The following is a 19,612-nucleotide window of genomic DNA, read 5'->3' on the forward strand; positions in this document are numbered from 1 at the left end:
GAGAAGAGAAGTGTTTGGTATCTTGCTGCTATACTTAGTTTTGACTATTGACATGTGCTCAATTTCATGAGGGATACAAACACATGCAGAGCCTACTTATAAATAAAATGAGAATGTCTGCTTGGGACAGTTAAAACTGGCAGCCTGTAAACAGAGATCCACCAGTGAGCTGCATGCCAAGGTTTCAAATATATTCACAATGTGAACTTCCTTTCAGCTCTGCCAATGATATTAAACCAGACCAGACAAGATAGCTATCTCAAAGGACTGTGGAGAATTAATAGACTAGTGTTTCCAAAGTCTAGGCCATCAGAAATAGGTCTGCATACAATACATCATCTGTGCAAAAATACTTACTTACCTCCCTGCCCAGATAACAAGTCCTGACAAAAAGAACGTGCTACATAGACAAATACACAAAGAAACATACCCTTGTTGTGGGAATCCACAACTGGAGGGGAAAAAACAGTGTATGTATTGCTTCTCATGGGAATAACCATATGTTCTCAAAAACAATGTTCCCTAACAGAATGTTTCATGAATTGAAATATTGCATATGTTTTCTTTATTACGTTCTTTTCTTGTTCATTATTAATGGTCTTGTATTCACTTCTATAACCTTAAGACACTATAAAAATGGGTCTGGACAATATTTGAAATTGGAAAGACAATAAAGGAAAAATATTAACTTGGAAAAATTGTGAAATACCATTCTTTCACGAAAAACAAACTGACTGGCTTAAGTGTATTAGCAGATGTTTCTCTCTACAATTGTTAATTACTACCACCCAATTGCTCATAATTGAAGTGGGGGAGGAAAAGAGTAAGAGAATGAGCACCACTTTAAAGATATTAAGACTCATCCCAGAAGAATTAAGCCATTTTTTCAGGTTTGTTTTTTTTTTTTCCCATTCCTAAGCAAAGGGGGTAATAATTCAAAATGCTGCCAAAATCAGGAATCACCAAAATATCCCAGAAATGAGGTAAACTGATTGCTGTGCTCTGTGTATTGAATGAAGTCAGAATAGTACGCTTCAGGAAGAAAAAACATCTTTCTCTTGCCTCCATCCTGCATCTGACAAAAAGAGAGAAAAAACAAAACACCAAAACAGAGCTGCTCTCAGGTGCAAAAGTGAGTGTTTAAACTTTCACCCTCACTCAGGTGGCATGCCATTCCATGTTTCTCAAAGGCTCATTCCAGCAAAGGACCATGTGCTTTGTCAAATGACCTGCCTTCTTAAATAAGGACAGCTTCACTCTAGTTTTCAACCATACATTGCATTTTAGTCAGACAGATTAACAGGATCTCGAGGCCAGAACCAAAGGGTGCAACTCAGAGGAATGTCCAAGTCTGGGCTACCAACTCCAAATTTTGCAGGGCAGTTAGGAGAACTCAGGCTAAATAGACAAACAACTTCAGAACCTCCTTGGAAGGACAGCCTTTCCCAAAGGCATGTGATTGTTGCATCACCTTAACTCAAAAAGCAGAACTATGGGAGAAGCTGTGCAATTCCACAGTGGTGAATTATGACTGGATATTCTTTATGCCAGGGTCATTATGGAGAGAAAGGTAAAATTGGAGAATTGACAAACATGCCACCTATGAAAGTCAGCACCTGCCACACATGAAACCAAACCTTTGAAGTGTAATATTATTAGCCTTCCTCTCATTTTGGGCAGAGTGGATTCCACAGCAATTCCTTAAAACTACTACCAGAAGCAAAGGGACAGAATTATCTGTACGTGGGAAAAGAACAACAAACCACACACTACAACCTGAGACATGTGAGGGAGTAGGATAAAAGTAAAATTTAAAAATTACATATTAAGACAAGGAGGGGAGATCATAAGCACTTCTGTAACAGTCAATTTGAACTTTGGCAGCAGTATTTGACTGGTGGGATTGACCATCCTAGAGCTGGCCAAGCTCTGTAGTGAAACTCCTATAGACATCAACAGGGTCAGGGTTTCCCTTCCAATTTACAGACCTAGCAGATGCATCAGGACTTGGAGACCATGAGAACCAAAGGGACAGAAAGAGAATTCATTTCATTGTTTTATCTGAGGTCTCTGGTGTCTAAGTTATCTGCCAACATTTTTCTCATTGCAAGCATAATAAACATTCATTCATAACTGACATTCCTCACCGACTGCGCAACAACCAGAGCAATAACAACCATCTTTGAAAGTCTAAATTGAGGAGAAGTCCTTTAATTAACAATTACATTCACATTCAGATTTCACTTTTAAGTTCTCCTGGAGGCCATGGATTAGGAAACATCACCCCCATTAAGCACACCCTGTTTTATTCCACTGAGTTGATTGAAATATACCCCTGATGGAGATAACTTTGCTTGAGCAAAGGCCCTCTCCTCCAGTGGCAAATGCACACAGGGAAACGGGATCAGGGAGGAACATTCCTGTTCCACAGCCACCAGAACAGGCACACAGAAAAACAGGCTGGTCCTGGGGCAGTGCCAGAAGCATGCATTTAGCTTTCCCTGACTGAAAGCTGAAGCTGATGAATTAGACACACCCTCCAAAGCAACAAAGATCAAGCTGCCTTCTCTGAAACTCACTGTAGGGAAATTAATTGTCCATTTTACATCCAGTGGGACAAGTCAAAACCAATTCAGAGGAAGCTGTACTAGCAGTGCCTCCTCCCAATGTAGGATGGGTATTTCAACCTGAAAATATGGAAAGGACCCATGTTCTATTTTCATGGTTTCTTGTGACAGAGCACAAATTAAAGACTCAACTGCAAGCCATGGGGGAAAAGAAGTCACAATGTCACAAGACCTACTGCCAGCACCTGACCAGGAGCAGACAGAGCAGAGGTGCAGTGACTCAGACCTTGTGACAGCTTGCAAAAAAAAAGAAAAAAAAAAAAACCAACCAAACCAAACCCCAACAAAAATGGACAACCAAAATATGTTTTAAATATTCAGGCATGGTTCTAACTGACAAGACACTACTCAGACAGTGAGGAAAGGCTAAACTGAAAGTCACTCAGAAATTCAGAGAACAGTTTCTCTCCCAAATAAAATGCAGTCAAACTCCCAGGTCTGTGCAACATCACCTTCCTTAAAGGTTCGATTCCTTTTGCCAATCCCAATAATTTGACATTTCTAAGTAGAAGTATTTCCAAACTTTGATGCAGATTCACATGTTTCTATCTAGGTCTGGCTTTTTTGGTTTGGTGATTTTGGTTTGGTTTTTTTTCCCTATTATGTTGGGGAGAAGGGATGCATTTTTTTACTATTTCCTTACAAAAAAGGTTTTGTACTAAAGATGCAGATACAAAAGACAATGGTTTCTCTCTGCTAGCCAGGGTGTAACTCATACATGCATAAACACCAAACTTAGATTTCCCACACTCTATCTGGAGTGAGTTTGCTAAAAGGAGGGAGTTTGCTGAATTTTGCCAGATTATGATTCCCTTTTCCAATTAGTTCCCCAACTGGCTGTATTTCATCAACAGAAACTGCCAGATTAAATGCCTTCCTTGACCATCTTCACCCAAAACACTTTCATGTTCAGTTCTCAAGCTTCAAAATACCTTTTGGATGAAGATCAGACAGCACTAAACAGAATTACTAATTAATTAAGCAAAGTTAAATTTTAAACACTGTTTGTTGTGTTAGCCAAAAGCCTGAACAGAACAGTCCTTTTTTTTCCCTTCCTCATTGGAGATCAAAGAAGATAATTTCTCATTCCCCACCCCTAGTTTAAAAAAAAAAAAAAAAGAAGATGAAAGCAAGGAAGAATCTCCATAAGCTTTGGTCAGAATAGCTCAGGATGATACCTGCAGAAGCAAGATTTTTGTTTGATCGGTGGACATATCAAAACCCACATGAACAGAATGCAATCTGTTGTATCATTTAACATGGCAAGTGTTCCTTAAGCGAAAACTGTCAGTGTCATATGGACCACTCACCACTTTCCTACAGCACTGTATGTCCCAGGGCTCTGAATGGGCCTGTGAAGTGTGGAATTCAGTTACTGAACATGGACAGATGGGGACATCAACTGATCACTTGTGACTTGAAACAAAAGAAAAAATACCTCTCTTCTCTAAAGCTGGTCCTACACTGATTTTAGTTAGGAACTGGTAACAATTTTACTTTTTAAAAATCCATTCTCAGTGTAAGTTGCAGACGTGCATTCATATAGAATTTTCTATCTTAAATTTCTTTTGCCTTTGTCTCTTTGGATTTTTTCCCCCTGAGATTCCCAAGGAAAGGAAAAGAAGAAAAGAACCCAGCCCCTGCACAACCCTTTATTCAAATGAAGACTGAGTAGGTAATGTTATTAATAATGCAGTCTTTGATATTAACTCGCTCCCATCTAACTTGGTTGTTCAATAAGAAAAATGTGTTTCCACCACCTTTGCTGTGATAACAGGGCCTCTAAAGGTATCTGAACTGTAATTTTCAATTCATCAGAATTGCTTCCCATGAGGATGAATGTCACTCTGACCCTCACAGCACTACCTTGTTCCAGAGAGCAATGTTGTCGACCTACACTGTAACATTATTTTGGTTGTGATGAATTGTTACAGATCTGACAACTCTTTAATAGTTAATATTTGGTAGCAGGTTCAGTGTTCCCATCCTCACAGCCTTTCCCATATTACTCTGGAGAGTGGGAGGAGGAGAATGGAGACTGATCCACAAACAAGAGGAAAGTATTATTGCGATTAATATTAACAGTCCAGCATATACATGTGCACGTGTCTCTTTTCCTTTTCATATTTCTGCAAGGGTGAGGAATAGTACTGAGATAATACATCACATACTGCTAAACATGCCGAGAAATAAATTTTATCAAGGCTTGACCCAACCACCTGAAGTCTGAAGAGTGCAGAGGATCTCATCAGAGAATCAATTCCCACAGAGCCAAGGCAGGTATCTGCTCACCATTGGTAATTAGTACAGCCTAAGGACCCCAGCCAGAGATGGAAGCCCACATAGTGCTCAGACACAGAAAAGGAGATGGTTTGGAACACCCTTTCAGGAGGAGCCAGCCCTTCCTCTTGTTCCAGAGAGCCCACGCCTTTGCAACTCAAGATTCAGCCACCCCCTTTGAGCTACCCCTCTGGTGGGAGATCCTGTGATATCCTAGACACTGCCACAGTGAATTTACCTCCAGATGCAGCATCTTGCAATCTGGGCAGCAGTGAGCATGAGCTGAGGGGCTGGGCAGCTGTCCCTGCAGGGCACAGGAGCCTGGCACAGGGCAGCTCCCAGGGGTCCTGCAGGAGCACAGGCAGCAGGCTGGGCTGAATCCACTCTGCCAACGTGTCCTGCCACACCTGGATGGCTCCACTCTCCTCAATGGCTCCTTGAAATAGCAAAACAAGGGTCTGCAGCACCACACTTCAGCTTTATACCTCCACATCCTTAGGATGGACTGTAACTCCCTCCTAAAAATATCTTTCATGTACAGAGTCCAGGGCTGCCTTGGCTTCCCCCAGCAACTCCTGTGCCAGCACAGAGCCCTGAGTGCAGCCCTGGCTGCCAGGCACAGAAATGCTCTCCACTCCTCCAGAGCCCTCTGAAAATTCCTTGGGTAGGGGCTCTTTTACTTCTGGATATTTCAGTCTACAATTACTATTCCTTTCCTCTCTCTCTGTTACCTTTACAGTTTTAAATCCTTTTTGGTACAACGTTGAGAACTCTGGATGATGTATTTCATTAGTGAAAGGACCTGGATTGCTGGATCAGATTTATAAAGCAAGAAAAAACTGATTGCTGGTATTTTTGGGTTTTTGGTGGTTTTTTTGTTTTTTTGGTAGACTGGGGGTTGGGACTTTCCATCTAACAAGAGCAGCTGGACTCCAAGCTCTTTCAAGAGCAGAAATGTTGCTTCAGGTTCATTTCCACAACCCCACAGTGCTGCATTTATTATTTGCTTTTACTCACAAACTAGTTGTGGTTACAAAAAAAAGCTTGTCTTCCAAACAAATGACATTTTATCTCTTGCTCCACAGGAGAATAAGGTTGACTGCTACTTGTGCTTTGAGGTTTGGATATGATTGAGATGAAACATCTGTTAAGAAAAAAGGTGTGGGGGGACTTTTTTCTGCTAAAAATATCATGCCTTTTTTTTTTTTTTCCACCAAACTTGAAACATGTGATGAAATTCAACTTTTAAAATATAACCCTGGAGCTACTTGAAACTATAAAAGTCTCCTCAGTATCTGAGGCAAGTCAGAATTTCCACTGTTCAAGCTGGGCTTTTATGAAGAGCAGACTTTAGAAAAACCTGTAATCTGTCTAGGTAACAAAGGGCACTTGTTCTGCCTGGTGAGGTAAAACTTTGGGTTTCTGTAGCTACTGCAGCAGAAGTGGAGTTGAAACACACAAAAGCACCCTGATACACACTTTGAATTTGGAACAGCAACTGGCAAAGCAACATGTTTGCCATGGAAATGGCCTCCACAGCTCTGCATCTACACAGCCCAGTGTTTGCAAGGTTCAGAGCATTGCTGTGGCTAAACTCACCCAGCACAAGGCTCAGCCTTCTGTCTAACTCTGCATCCATCAGGCAGGCCATCTGTGTACAACAACTGCTCCTAAACTCAGTCTCAGCAACGCAAGAACCATTCAGTCCTGCCATAATGTGTGTCCACACACGAGACACTCCACGACGTGAAATCCCAGTGGGCAGGAGAGAAGGGCCTTAGCAGAATATGCACAAGGCATCTAAACAAAAACCTTCTGCAGAAAGCCACCAAACCCCAGCAAAGGCAGCACTCAAGCTCTACCACAGGTCAATGAAACACAAACAACATCAGGAATATTTGGGAGTTGCAGCGGGACTTACTGCCTATTAAATGGAATGCTCAAGGTTCCTAAAAATGAGTGCAGTGTTTCATGTAAAGGCAAGGGGTCTGAAACATTTATGTTGTCTTCTGAAATATCAAAGGCCAAAACTTCTTTCAATTATAAGGGCAAAAAATTGGAATAATTTTAGGAACACCAGCATGAGAGTGTTATCTAGTCCAAAATCTTTGACTGGAAATATGCACTAGCTTCACATGGATTAAAAAAAAAAATAGAAAAAGAAGAAAAGAAAAGAGAGAGTCACAAGAGAGTCAAAGAATGGCATTTTGAATCACTTTTCAAAAATATGTTTAATAAAACCTCCATGAACTGTGGTCAAAGCTACAAGAAAAATAACTGGTAATAATCATTGCTGGGAAATTAAAAGTAGAAAAGGACCTTTGTTCAAGTAGAATAAATGAAACCACTGGTATTCATCATGTTTCCAGAGAGATTGTTTTCAAACTCCTGACTTGTTCCCATATTTCATTCTTTGTTCTTGGTGGTGGATGTCCTGGGGCAAAGCTGAAGTACATTATTACACTGCTGCCCATGTACAGCAATCAGCTTTATCTGAGCCCACAGACAGGGGCTCCTCTCTCCCAGGTGCTCCTCTCCCCAGGCACAGCTGAGCTCACACCCAGCAGTGCGGGGCAGGACAGCCCCGGGCAGGGCTGGGGCAGGGTGTGCCAGCTGTGCCCACAGCTGGAGCAGAGCTGTGCACAGCCTGCCCTGCCCTCCGTGTGAGTGACCCAGCCCAAAGCAGCACTCAGTGAGCCCCCAGCACTGACCCAGCCCTTTCCAGCTGCATGGACAAACAACCCCCACAGCCCTGGCACCACTTCTCAGTCCTGCTGCAGGGTACCTTCCCTTGAGATCCCAGCCCAACATCCACCACGGTGCCTCACTCACCTCTGGGGTGCCAAAGGCAAACCCAAGAGCCTTCAATGAGATCTCCCTGAGCTACACCCTTTTGGCCCTCCCTTCTTCTGCTTCCCACACTCACCCTGATGGTCTGGCTCTCACGTGCTACAAGAGAAGCAGCTTGAGAGACCTGTAGATGTAGATTCACTTGTAGGTGACTTTTTTTGCCTCCTGCCAAAACTACTTCATGACTACCCCAGAGCTGAGAATAAAAGAATATTCTTATTGTTAACTGATTATTTTTTAAATGACTACTCAGAAAGAGCATTAGCTTCTCCACGGCAGAAGGAAAAGTTGCCAGTCTTAGGTAGATGGAAAGAACATGGAAAACCAATATTATTATAAATACCATGCACATAATATTATTTTAAAGCTTTCCATATTTAAGATATTCATTAAGGATCAACTCTTTGCTTTTTCTGAGGTGCTTGTTCACCTCCCTATTAACACTTGGCTTGCTTCAGCTATCATAAAGAATACAGACCACTTGTAAGTTTGGAAGGCTTTCCTGAGCACTGTACTTTGTAATTCTCTCTTTATCATATTTTAAGGGACAGACATGGCTGCAGAAAATCCCAGGCTTCATTCTCAGCCTTGCTATGCTGCTCCTAACAAAACATGAGACTTGCTTGTGTTCAACGTAACAACTTTCCGGCTGTGTAGCACGATCTGAACTCAGAGATCAATGTGAAACCACTGCTTACAGCAGGTACGATCTTCCCAGCCTAATGCAGAGGATTCTAACCCAGAACACTCTCAAACCATGGACAAAACACATCATCTATCACACCTGTTGGGCAGCACCAGCAGGAGCTGCTGGGGTGTCAGCTAAAGAGAGTGACGTGCTCCGTGCAGGGAACACGCGGGACACGGGGAGGAGAGCACACGCTCTCCACACTGCAGCAGCTCAGTCAGGAGGAAAGCTCACCCTCTGAGGTGTCCTAACAGCCCACTTTTCACTGCCTTTCTGTGCTCTGCTTGCCAACATGGGTGGGAGCTGTTAGACACACTGTAAAGGTTCATTTGGAAACACCTGGAGACCACTAACTCATTACACACGGGCCATGGGCAACCGTTGGATGGCAACAGTCTTTCATCACTACTGACCTGGCTGCACTTGAAACAGCAGCTCCAGAAGTAAAAGCTTCTGATCCAAATACCAACCCCCCTCAACTGGAACAGCTAATGTTAAGAAACACTTGTACAATTTTATATTTTTTTAAATTTTTTTTTTAAAGCGCCTCATGCCGTAAGATTTTCCTCCCACTCATGGCAAGCAGCCTACCTGCTTCTTATAATTTCCTGGATCTGTGCACAACCACAGGAAAACTTCTGCTAATCCTACCAGTCTCATGTTCTTTGGTGACTTTTATTCTAACTGCCAAACTAAGCAGTTTTCTCTTGGCACTCTCCCCTGCTCCTTCCTCCCCACACCCCCACGTCCTTCGCTGCTCCTTCCAGCCCACAGTGACCAGCTTATCAGCTGCCAGCCTCAGCAGGGACCTGCTGCTTGTCACACACTGGTGGCCGCTGCCAGTGGGTCACCCCATGGCCAAAGACATTTTTCAGACTTGTTCCATGTCATATTGAGTAGTAGGAAAGGATACAGCAGAAATCTCTAGGGAGCTGAAAGAAATACAGCCAGTGATCAGCAGCCCGAGGTGATCACATAGCATGTACTCATGCACAGCAAAACTACAGTGAGTGCACAGGATTAGCAGCGAGTCCTTAAAATGCAGAGTTCCCATATAACATCCCAGAAGGCTGACCACAAGAGCACTTTTAAGGTAGAATTATTAACACTCTATTTGCCATGTCAGGGATAAACAGGTATCATGTTTAAAAACCTGAGAGAGAAGGGACCATCATTTTCTGCAAAGCACCAAGCCTGCATCAATAGTACCATACTGGTAATAACAGTGGTGCCAACATAAAGAAAATTTGCCTGTGTGCAAGATGCAATCTGTGCCTTTTCTATAAATACACTGGAATTTCATGTATAAAAAATAAAAAAAAATACTTAAGCATTAGAAAATTAATAACTATTATAACTGAAATCATTAACTAGGGAGAAGAATGCCATTTGAAATAACTGCCTTTTATTACCTATTCACAGCCCAGCTTAGAACAATACACTAATTTATTACAGTTAAGAGATTAATGAAGTATGGTAAAAAGTGTCCCCCAGGCAAGTAGAAGATCAGCTGAAGCTAGCTAAAATGCTTGCTCAAGTTTTCATTTGCTGACAAGTTCATAACAATTTGGGCCCAAGTACCATACCTCATCACCCTTCCTCTGAGCTAACATCCTGACAAATATTCTTCCAATTACTAATTACAGAGAAAACTCCAAGAACTAAAGCCTTCACTGAATCTTTCTTCAATGGAGAGAGAGGAAAGGCAGTAATCTCACACAGCTGCAGCCCCACTGTGGGGTGCACTGGGAAAGGATGCTCCCCATGCTCCCTGCTGGCTGCTGCAGCCCCAGCCAAGGGCAGCATCCCCCTGGAAGCCAACGTGCTCCCATCCCTGGGATCAGTGTGGAGGGGGAAGCACGTGCAGCTGGGGGGTCCAGGCAGGCTGTCAGAGCTGGGCATAAGATCAGCAGCCTTAAACCACCAGTTCATTCATTGTTATTGGTTCCTTGCTTGCTTATCAGTTCTTATTAAAGTCAAAAATAACACAGCTCCTCATGCTGCAGCACTGCTCACCACACCTCAGCTCCCACTCGGCCACAGATGCTGGGGAGGAGGACATGAAGGACAGACTGCACACACTAGTAAAATGTTGAAAAACATATAACAATGTTATACATATATATAACAATGTTAAGAATATAATGAATAACTTTTCTGCTTTGCTGAATACAGAATGCTTTAATTGCAGGTTTAAAAATTACATAACGGCTTGTAAATATGTGAAAAGTGCAACAAGTAGCTCTTTGACAGATCTGCTAGATTTTTTTTTTAACAACAACATGTGCTTTGAACTCTGTTGGAGGGCTTTCTAATATTAATGGGCAAGAAGATGATCTGAATAATTTGTCCTTTCTGGTACCAGAACAGGGAACATCTTACATCTAGGAATTTAGATACATCTGTCTTAGGAAATATATATAAAAAATTGGGTTTGTTGATTCAGGCCAAGCTCTGTCAGTACATTCAGCAGGGCTTTGGATATCATGTTCAGATAAGGCACCAGGAAGGCTTGGATCTTCTCCAGTCTTCTGTTGAGAGAATAATAATCAAGACATCACCCTTGGCTGACAAATGAAACAGGGAACAGATTGCTATCAGTGTAAGAGGCAGCTCCTCTGACAGCTACAGGACTAGATTGATCTCAAGAGATGCAAGATTCCTGATTAATAGAAGAACTTAGGTCATACTTATCAAGAGAACAGTGACATGAGAAATCACATTATTGCATAAATAATTGGGACAATAGGTTAGGTATCAAGGTGAAGCTCAAGACTTCACTGTGAACTCCAAAAGGCAGCTGTACCCCAGAGGGCTACAAAGAGCTTTTATTGGGACAAGAAGGCATCACCCCTTTATACAATCAGTCTGCATCAGAAGACTGCATCAGGGGTTCCTTCCTGAGCTGAACTTTCTGAAGTTTTTTAAATGCTCAGGTGATAAGATGGAGAAAGCCCAGTTCACTTCAGAAAGACATGGAGTGTCAAGATAAGAAAGCTCTCCTGGTCTACAAGTTTTAGCTGCAAAAATTTCTAAAAGGGTCCAGGGAAAGGAGGTGAAAAAAGTTCTGGAAAACAAGAGCAGGACTCTCGGAACAATTCATTAGAAGCTTACTTATGCCCAGGAGAGTTGGGGGAGAATGGGATGTCATTATTGAGCACTCAAATAGCAGATGTCTTTCTGAACCACCTGCTTGTCTCCATGCCAGTAGAGTGACTTACCATTTGATCCTGCACTCAATTCCTGCCTGCCATTCTAGCTTCTTCACAGACACAAAATGGGAAATATCTCCTAATGTCTGTGCTAGTTTTTGTGACTTCTTCCAGAGCCACCCCCAGCCATTTAGTTCTGGTAACCCATTATTCTAGCTAGGGACCAAGAAGAGAAAATGGGAGCTCCTTTGTATGTGAAGGGTGATAAAGCATCTCCTTCCTGTGCAGAAACTGGGGGAGAAGGAAGATTGAGCACGAGACATTCCTACACAGCCACAGCAGATTGCACAAGTACTCCAAGTCTGCCAAGTGGAAGGCTCTGAAATGCACTGGGAAATCATCTGGAATGCAAGATGCAAACAAACCCACTGAAGAACCTATATCCAGCATGCCCAATTGTTGTGTTATTAATGAAAGAGGAAGAAGGAAAACAGAGTAAGAGTAATATGAGACTGAGGTTTCCATTGGTGTCTCTTATCTAAGGAATCAGTCTCTCAACTGACCACATAAGAGAAAATCCAGAATTTTCAATTTAGTGACTTGCCCAGCAGCAGAATCAAAGGCAGGTGGTGGGTATAGCAGACAATGCTGGTCAAACCGTTTCTTTCTGCACAGCGCTCAATAACGGAGTTGCTGCTATTGAGTTCTAACCTCTTGTCATGCAGCAACATTGAGTCAACAATCCGCTCTCATGGCTTAATGCTTTTGATGTTTACTTTGTTCTTTGTATAGTTCAAAAGAAAGCACTAATGCACCAGTCCTCTTACCAAATACAATCTTAATCCCAGAATCCCGAGCCTTTTGCTGTTGGCCAGTTAAGTCTGTTAAGACGAAAGGATTTGATCAAGCTTTACATAACAACACAGAAGTTAAATCCAGCAAAGAGAGTTCTTTTTATCTGTACTGCTCAGACAGCTAAGAAAGGGGGAAAAAAGAGAGGGAACGAAAAAAAGGTAATGAACTTGGCTATGTAAAACAAAATAAGGAATTCAATTATTTCTCTTATTGCCACTTTGTCTTTTCAGTGAGAGTCTTCTAAAGAACTCAGATTTACTCTCCAATAAAGTTCCTGAGAGAGAAGGCTCAAACACACCCCTAACCCAGAACTGTGGAACTTGCTGTGCTTTTTTTGCAGATCTGAGAAATGTTTCCTTTTCAGCCCTACCATGTATTTATGAAGACAGAATACAGTTCACTGATGCATGGTATTTGGTAGAGCATGGTGTTTGCCATTGTCCTCTTTGAGCTCAGTCCAACCAACCATTACAGATGGGTTACAGACCCCTGTCTCTGTTGGTGATTTTGGTGTTATCTCATGACACATGAGCATATATTCATGCAGCACGTGTGTTATACCAGTACATATGTAAAGACCACGAGGCAGCAAAATAGAGGCAGAACAACTATTTTAGAGGGAAAGATCAATCTATGTTCTAGAATATTAATTAAATTTTCCCACAGAAACATTTCTATGCAGAGAAGAAGCACAACAGTTGCCATCTCGTACCTAAGAATTCAATCTGTGCCCTATCAAAGATCTCAAATCTTATTACAGCTTCACTTTATCTAACACCATGATTTTGTGCTAGTACTAGCACAACCATTAAAGTATGATGCAAGTAAAAAGTTACACAAAAGGATGCTTTAACACAATGATTGTTGTATTGTCTGATAATTATAAGATTTTCAGTATCTGAATGAAATAGGAAGTGGTTAACACTGTCCCCAGCACGGAAAGCACAGCCTGGAGATCTGAGAGCAGAAGGGATGAGGAGCAAGCTTTGACAACTTGCATGCACTGCCTGAGCACAGGGTAGGAGCAGTCATATTCCTCCCAGCTGGAAAAATGCCACAGAGCAGCTCTTCCATGGTGACAGCACACAAAGGATCGACCACTGCTGGTATCTAAATCTGGTCTTCACTACCCAGTTACCTCATAACAAAGGAGACTCATCAGAAGCAATCATGTGAAACTGCTGAAAGACTAAAATTACAGTTACCTAAAAGGCTTTACATTCTAATAAAAAGAATATTGCTGCTGACTAGTTTGAAAATATTACATATTGAACATTATGTTTGCTATGCAAGATAATGCTACACAACAAAGAAAAATAATTAGAGGCAAGGAAAGATAGAATGAGACAAAGAAAATGAAATTATTCACCTTGCTGACATTTAATATCCTGTCTGAAGTTGTTTCTCCTATCATTCTAAAATTAAAATCCTACCCTGTGTCCTAGTAAGGGAAGATTGGAAAACTGTGGTGAAGTTAAATACAAAACCACTCAACAAACACTGTCTCCATCATGGCAAGTCCAGTTTGCCTTTGTGATTAACAGTAGCCTGCAAGCACCAGCCAAAATTCCTATGTTATGGCACATATGAGACATGCAGTCTTTGTAAACTACAGAGACAAGAGAAGCTTGTAATCCAAGACTGACAGTGCATTAACACATTGCACAGGTAAGGAACTGGAAGGCAGACATTCCTAACAGAGAATCTTTCATGCTCTGGTTACACAAAAGCTTCTAATACCAGAAACAAATGATTGGATTATAAAAGTATAGAAGTTTCCAGATTAAGCTTGACATGGCTCATTGCTCTAAATAAACTGGGCATGTTGCTTCCACTAGTGTATAACATAAATCTAGCACACAGCCCATGCAACCCCTTGCTATACTAGAGAGCTTCTGAAGTCTCATTTCCTTGAAAGGAATGAGCAACAAATTCATCTCCTGCATTCAGAACCCCCACTTGTCCCTGAAGCTCTCTGTGTTCTCTGTGTTCTCTGGCAGAGCGCAGCATCCACACTCACAGGCACCAAAGTCCTTCCCACCACAACAGTGATTCCATCTCAGCCTGACCACAGAGGAGGAGATGAGATGGAAAGAGAAACTGTCTGAGGCAATAATGATTCCATTCAAGTTCAAGAACAATGTGCTGAGTAAGAGCCTCTAGTCCTTACTAGAAATTAACATGGGAGTTTCTAAGGCTGGTTTGTGTAAGCCAGAAGGGAGTGCAGTGTCCCACACAACCCAGAGCTAACAGTTTCACTCATTTTCCACCTCTGCCAGGGACAGTGACATCCATCACTCCTACCAATGTCAGGAGAAGTACCTGGAGAAAATGGTGAGACCCTGAGTTAAAACTTTTGGTCCCTGTGATCCAGCTGGGTGAATTTTTCCAATACCAATAGGAGCAGATACAGAAATAATACCCTGTTTACATCTTAACAGTTTTTTCAGGCAAATGACACATCAGTAGATCAAGAACTGCACTCTAGATATATGCATTCTCACACTTGTTTATTCACTAACTTATTCCAATACTCCTTTGTATTAACCAAAAAATGTAGTTCTTTAAATACCTTCTAGATGAAAGTGTTCATCACCAATAGTGTCTCTGTAGCCTTCCCCAGATAAATCCTGTTTAAAACAAAACAAAACAAATTAACTACAAATACACTACAGAGAAAGTGTTGAGTTGTTAACAATATGCATTTATTATTGCCAGAATTAATTTATAACATGAATGAGAACACAGAAACTGTTTTCCAGGAAAGAAGTCAATCACCTTATTAGTAGTAGTCAATGCATTTGCTGCTATTTTACAATGCTCTGGACATACTTCTGGACAAAAATTTGGTGAAGATGAATTGACTATACAGGGGAAAGAAAAAAAAAAGATCATACTTAAATAATTTTATAAAGTAATATTCAACCTTTCAATGTTCTTTCAATCAAGCAAGATTTAAAAACTTCAAATGGAAATGATAAGGGAGAAATAAGCCCTTCACTACCCACAGAGGAATGTCATCACTTGGTTCCACCAACAAACAGAAAACTCAGAAAACTTCCATATGCCAGAGGTCACCCGAGAAAAGCAGATAACAGATTCTGACAAGCTGCCTGAGCCTTCAGTTCTGAAATTAATGAAATTCTGTCCACTCCAGTATGTCTAGAGCAATACAGAAGCAGATGCCACAGATACGCAGATGAACTTATCTCAGACCCAAAACCCACTTCTCCAGTGGTGCTGCTGCAGTTATAAAGGGCATTGGTGGCACGTGGAGCTAATCCCAGTCACAAACACCCTGAAGAGTGTTCTCACTCTCTTATTAGCAAACCCTTCCAGCTCCATCACCCCAGCCCAGCTAAACCACAAGCAATGGCAGCTATGCCCATGTCCTGACTGCTCCCAGCCATTCCCAAGCTTTGGCAGTGTCACAGACCTAACACTGCAGCCCAGCTCCCTGCATTCTCCCCAGACACCCTCTGCCTCTGATAAAGCTGTGGTGACCAGGAGGGAGATGGGCCCTCAAACTGGCCTGCTGCACTCACAGCCATTCCAGCTGCATCTGCAAAAACAGACCAGCAGCACAGAGCCAGAATTCTCAGCATCAACCTGTGGGCTGGAGGCTGACCTGGGAGAGCTTTTAGTAGGAGATAAGGATAAGGGAGCAACCTGTGAAAATTAATGTCTGGTTGGATTTATTAGCTTTACTGTTAAGGAATTGGATCATGATAAAGGCAGTTCACCTGTTCTTCTCGAAAAAGCTGGCAGAGGCTCTTTACCTTCCCCACACCCAAATGTCATCCTTTGAGACCAGTTATAACAGAGTAACTAAGCCACAAAAGTATATCTTAGGAATTCTTCAGTATCAAATTCTGCAGCAGCATGTTAAAAATTAGATTTCACTAACAATACTGCATACCTAGCCCAGAAATCATGAAAATACTGGCCCTTCACAATCACATCCCCTGAAGTAAAGTTAGACCTAGCAGGACAAATGTCTCTGAGAAAGGCTGGCAAACTGGCCTGGAATGCTGGGATACAGCACAGCACAATGCTGCTATAAAAGCTGACATTCTGAATTTATCTTTTCAGGTAGAACATCACAAAAAACCTACTTTTGTTGCAGTTTAAAAACTCTCTTTTCTGGGCATGTGCTGATTAATATCATTCATTACCTTAAACATTATGGAAGGAACAAACAGAGAATGAAAAGAAGACACAAAATGTTGGCATGATGCATCATATTGCTGCAAGATTATGATCTTTTCAGGACCACCTAAAAATTAGTACACATTTATTTATTTTTTCAAATTCCCCCATGTCACAATTTTCCATGAAGCTGTGAGAGCATGCCTCGGCCTGCTCCAATAGATAATGAAATATAGAAGTGACTCTGCTCTCCCACAATGCTAAATATTGAACAATTGTTTCATTTGGGGTTTTCTTGTGTTGGAATTCCCCCTCTCCTTAGGAAAAAAACCTATTAAATTATTTTCTGTATTTCTGATCAGCAAATATGCAATGGGTAGGTACTTGTGGTGTATCTCTGAGAATACCATCAGATGGTAGCTTTTACCTCCTAAAATTTTAGCTAGGCAAGCATTGCATGTGAGTATCAAATATTGCCTGTTAAAATGTCATTAATCTCATGCTCTACAAAACTCACAAGTCATTAATTGTTGTGATTTTTCATATGTCAAAAGAAATAACTTAAAAACAAGCACACATTTGTTGATGAAAAATGCACTATCAAGTAACTCAAAGGAAAACAGTGGAAGACAGGGAGTGTAAAACAGCAGAGTGAAGCATTAATATTCATTACACTAGCTTCCCTATTTCCTCACTTTTAATCATTACATGGGTCTTAAGCAAATATGTTTTATATTCCAGTCTAGTTTCACTCCTTCTCTAGCTCCTAGTTATTTAAGTTAAAGTAGTAACTTAATGCAAGCAAATTTCCAGTAAGTGTTTCTGCCTTAAACCAAATTATTATAAATTAACACATTCTAAAAAGTGTTTTTCATGCTGTTGAACCATAATATAACTGCTAGACAGCACATAAATTGACAATCCATCCTGAAACTGATGAGAGCATCGTTTGAACACTTAGTGACACGTTTAAGCAGACTTCCTCAGCTCCCATTCAAAGGTATTCCTCTGTGGAAGATTCTGACATGTATTATCTTTGATAGACAGACATGTACCTAAGAAGGGTGTGGGCAACTCTTAAGATTTTACAGTGAAAAAAATGCAGGAGAAAAAATATATACTCTCCCATTCATCTTATCATCATTAACTTTTCTATCAAAAAAACTGCAAGAGAGTTACCTGAGTATTTTTAGCACCACTGAGATAAATGTTGCAACCTGGATAAATACCAGAATGCACCTGCCTGAGGAAAGGTTTCTGGGCAGTGAATGTGAACTCACACAACAGAAAAGTATAAAAGCTGAGCAAGCATCAGAGAAAACAATTCTGACTGCAGCTCATCCTGCATAATATTCTCCCAGTGACCTCCACAAATTGCCTTGGAGTGGATAAAACAGTGCATCTGCTCCCAGCAACCCAAATTGATAACACGGGCTAGGGTGAAAGAAAAGGCTCATTGGGTAAAACAGAACTCACAGCTCAAGAAGTTCCAGTGGGACGCAAACACTGCAGCCAGGCAGGAATATTGGACACTGGGGACAAGCGTGTTCAAGCACAAGGAGGACACAGGCTAGAGGGGAAGAAGAAGCCAGGAACAGCTCTGCATTCAGCCAGGCTCTGCCACAGGGCCCTCAGCACCCACCACAGCAGGAGCAGAGCTCAAACACCAACAACAGTTGGGGCACAGGCAGCTGTATATCACTGTCCTGACACAATGCTGTAAATCACAGCACTGCCTTTTCAAACTGCAACCCTGAGTCATGAAACAACCAAAACCAGATGTACCCTGTGAAATACTACATAAATGAGGTCAGTGAGCACTTGAAAGAATAAAGAAAAGGAACATTTACACAGAAGGATTATTCCAGCATGCCATGGCTATGGGCTGCTGGACAGGAACCCATCTACACTAAGTGCTTCTACCTCACCAGGAGTTTCCCAGATAAAGAAGTTGGCCATTGCTGGCTACCCACACAGCTCACAGTGAATGAGTAAGATTCAGACTCAAACATGTGCTTCACAACCCAGAACAGCTGCCTGGCCTGGCCTGGCTAGAAAGGACCTTGTGCCCCATACATCCCACTCTGATAGGGGCTGCTGTACTCAGCTCAGATTTACGAGTGTGGGGGTGGAGAGAAGAGTTAATTAGTGCAACTCCCCCAGAAATGTTGCTGAATATATGCACACAAGAGGAGAAAAAACACCTTCAAAAGCTCCCACACCCCAGGGCTTCTATTCAGCTGGGTACAAGTCCAGCAATCGTCACTCACTTCCCACCTTTGCTGTGCAATCAGACATCAATGAATTCTAACCCAATAGAAATTTTATTTTTTTAACCTCAACTTCTGCCCTAACTGCCCTGTGCAGTCTTCTTCCTGATACAAGTCTGGAGACAAAGGCCAGGCACTCATTCTGGGGCTTCCAACTATTGACTTCCTTCTCACCAGCCATCCGAAAATGCTGCAAGCCAAATACTCACCCTTCATTCTGCCTACATCACCTTTGCTTCCTCCCTTTCTGCTTCTACCTTGAGGCTGAGCTTGAGCTCACCTTCCAGGCTCTGCACAGGCATATTTGTGGTCCCATCCCCATGTCCTGCCTCCTGGTCCCTACACCCACTGGCTGCTCCAATCTTGCTCTGCACTCTTACCCCCTCCCTGTCCTGGCTCTGCCTTTCCATGTCACCCCCACAACACCCAGCACATTTATGGCACACAAGAGCCAAAGCTTCTGATATTTCCAGAGGGTGTATTTCAGCAGCCTGTGCCTGACCTAACGCAGTGCTCAACACAGTTTTGCTCCAGGGTTAAGTACAGACAGATACATCCATATATGCATTTGATATTTCAAAGGATAACCTCTGATTTAAGAGGGTTATCATGATAACAAGCATATTTTTAAAGCCTGGGCCCCCCTACTCCTTGTATTACATCTCGAGTCAATATTGCATTAATTAACATTTTTCTACAAGGTGTTGCTCTTCTCAAGTAGAAACAAGTCACTTTACCTCT

At 41.9% G+C, this 19,612-nt stretch overlaps 1 protein-coding gene across 1 annotated transcript in view; it reads right to left on the reverse strand.

The window, feature by feature from the left end:
- NKD1 (NKD inhibitor of WNT signaling pathway 1) overlaps positions 1–19,612 on the reverse strand; it is a gene marked incomplete at both ends in the record, with an annotated part of 101,879 nt that overhangs the window by 20,483 nt on the left and 61,784 nt on the right. The window contains one exon of the mRNA XM_084214983.1: positions 15,025–15,082. Within this exon, the coding sequence (XP_084071109.1) occupies positions 15,025–15,082 (58 nt within the window). The remainder of the gene's footprint in view (positions 1–15,024; positions 15,083–19,612) is intronic.

This window comes from Fringilla coelebs (genome assembly GCF_963513975.1).
Source record: "Fringilla coelebs genome assembly, chromosome: 14".
Classification (NCBI taxonomy): domain Eukaryota; kingdom Metazoa; phylum Chordata; class Aves; order Passeriformes; family Fringillidae; genus Fringilla; species Fringilla coelebs.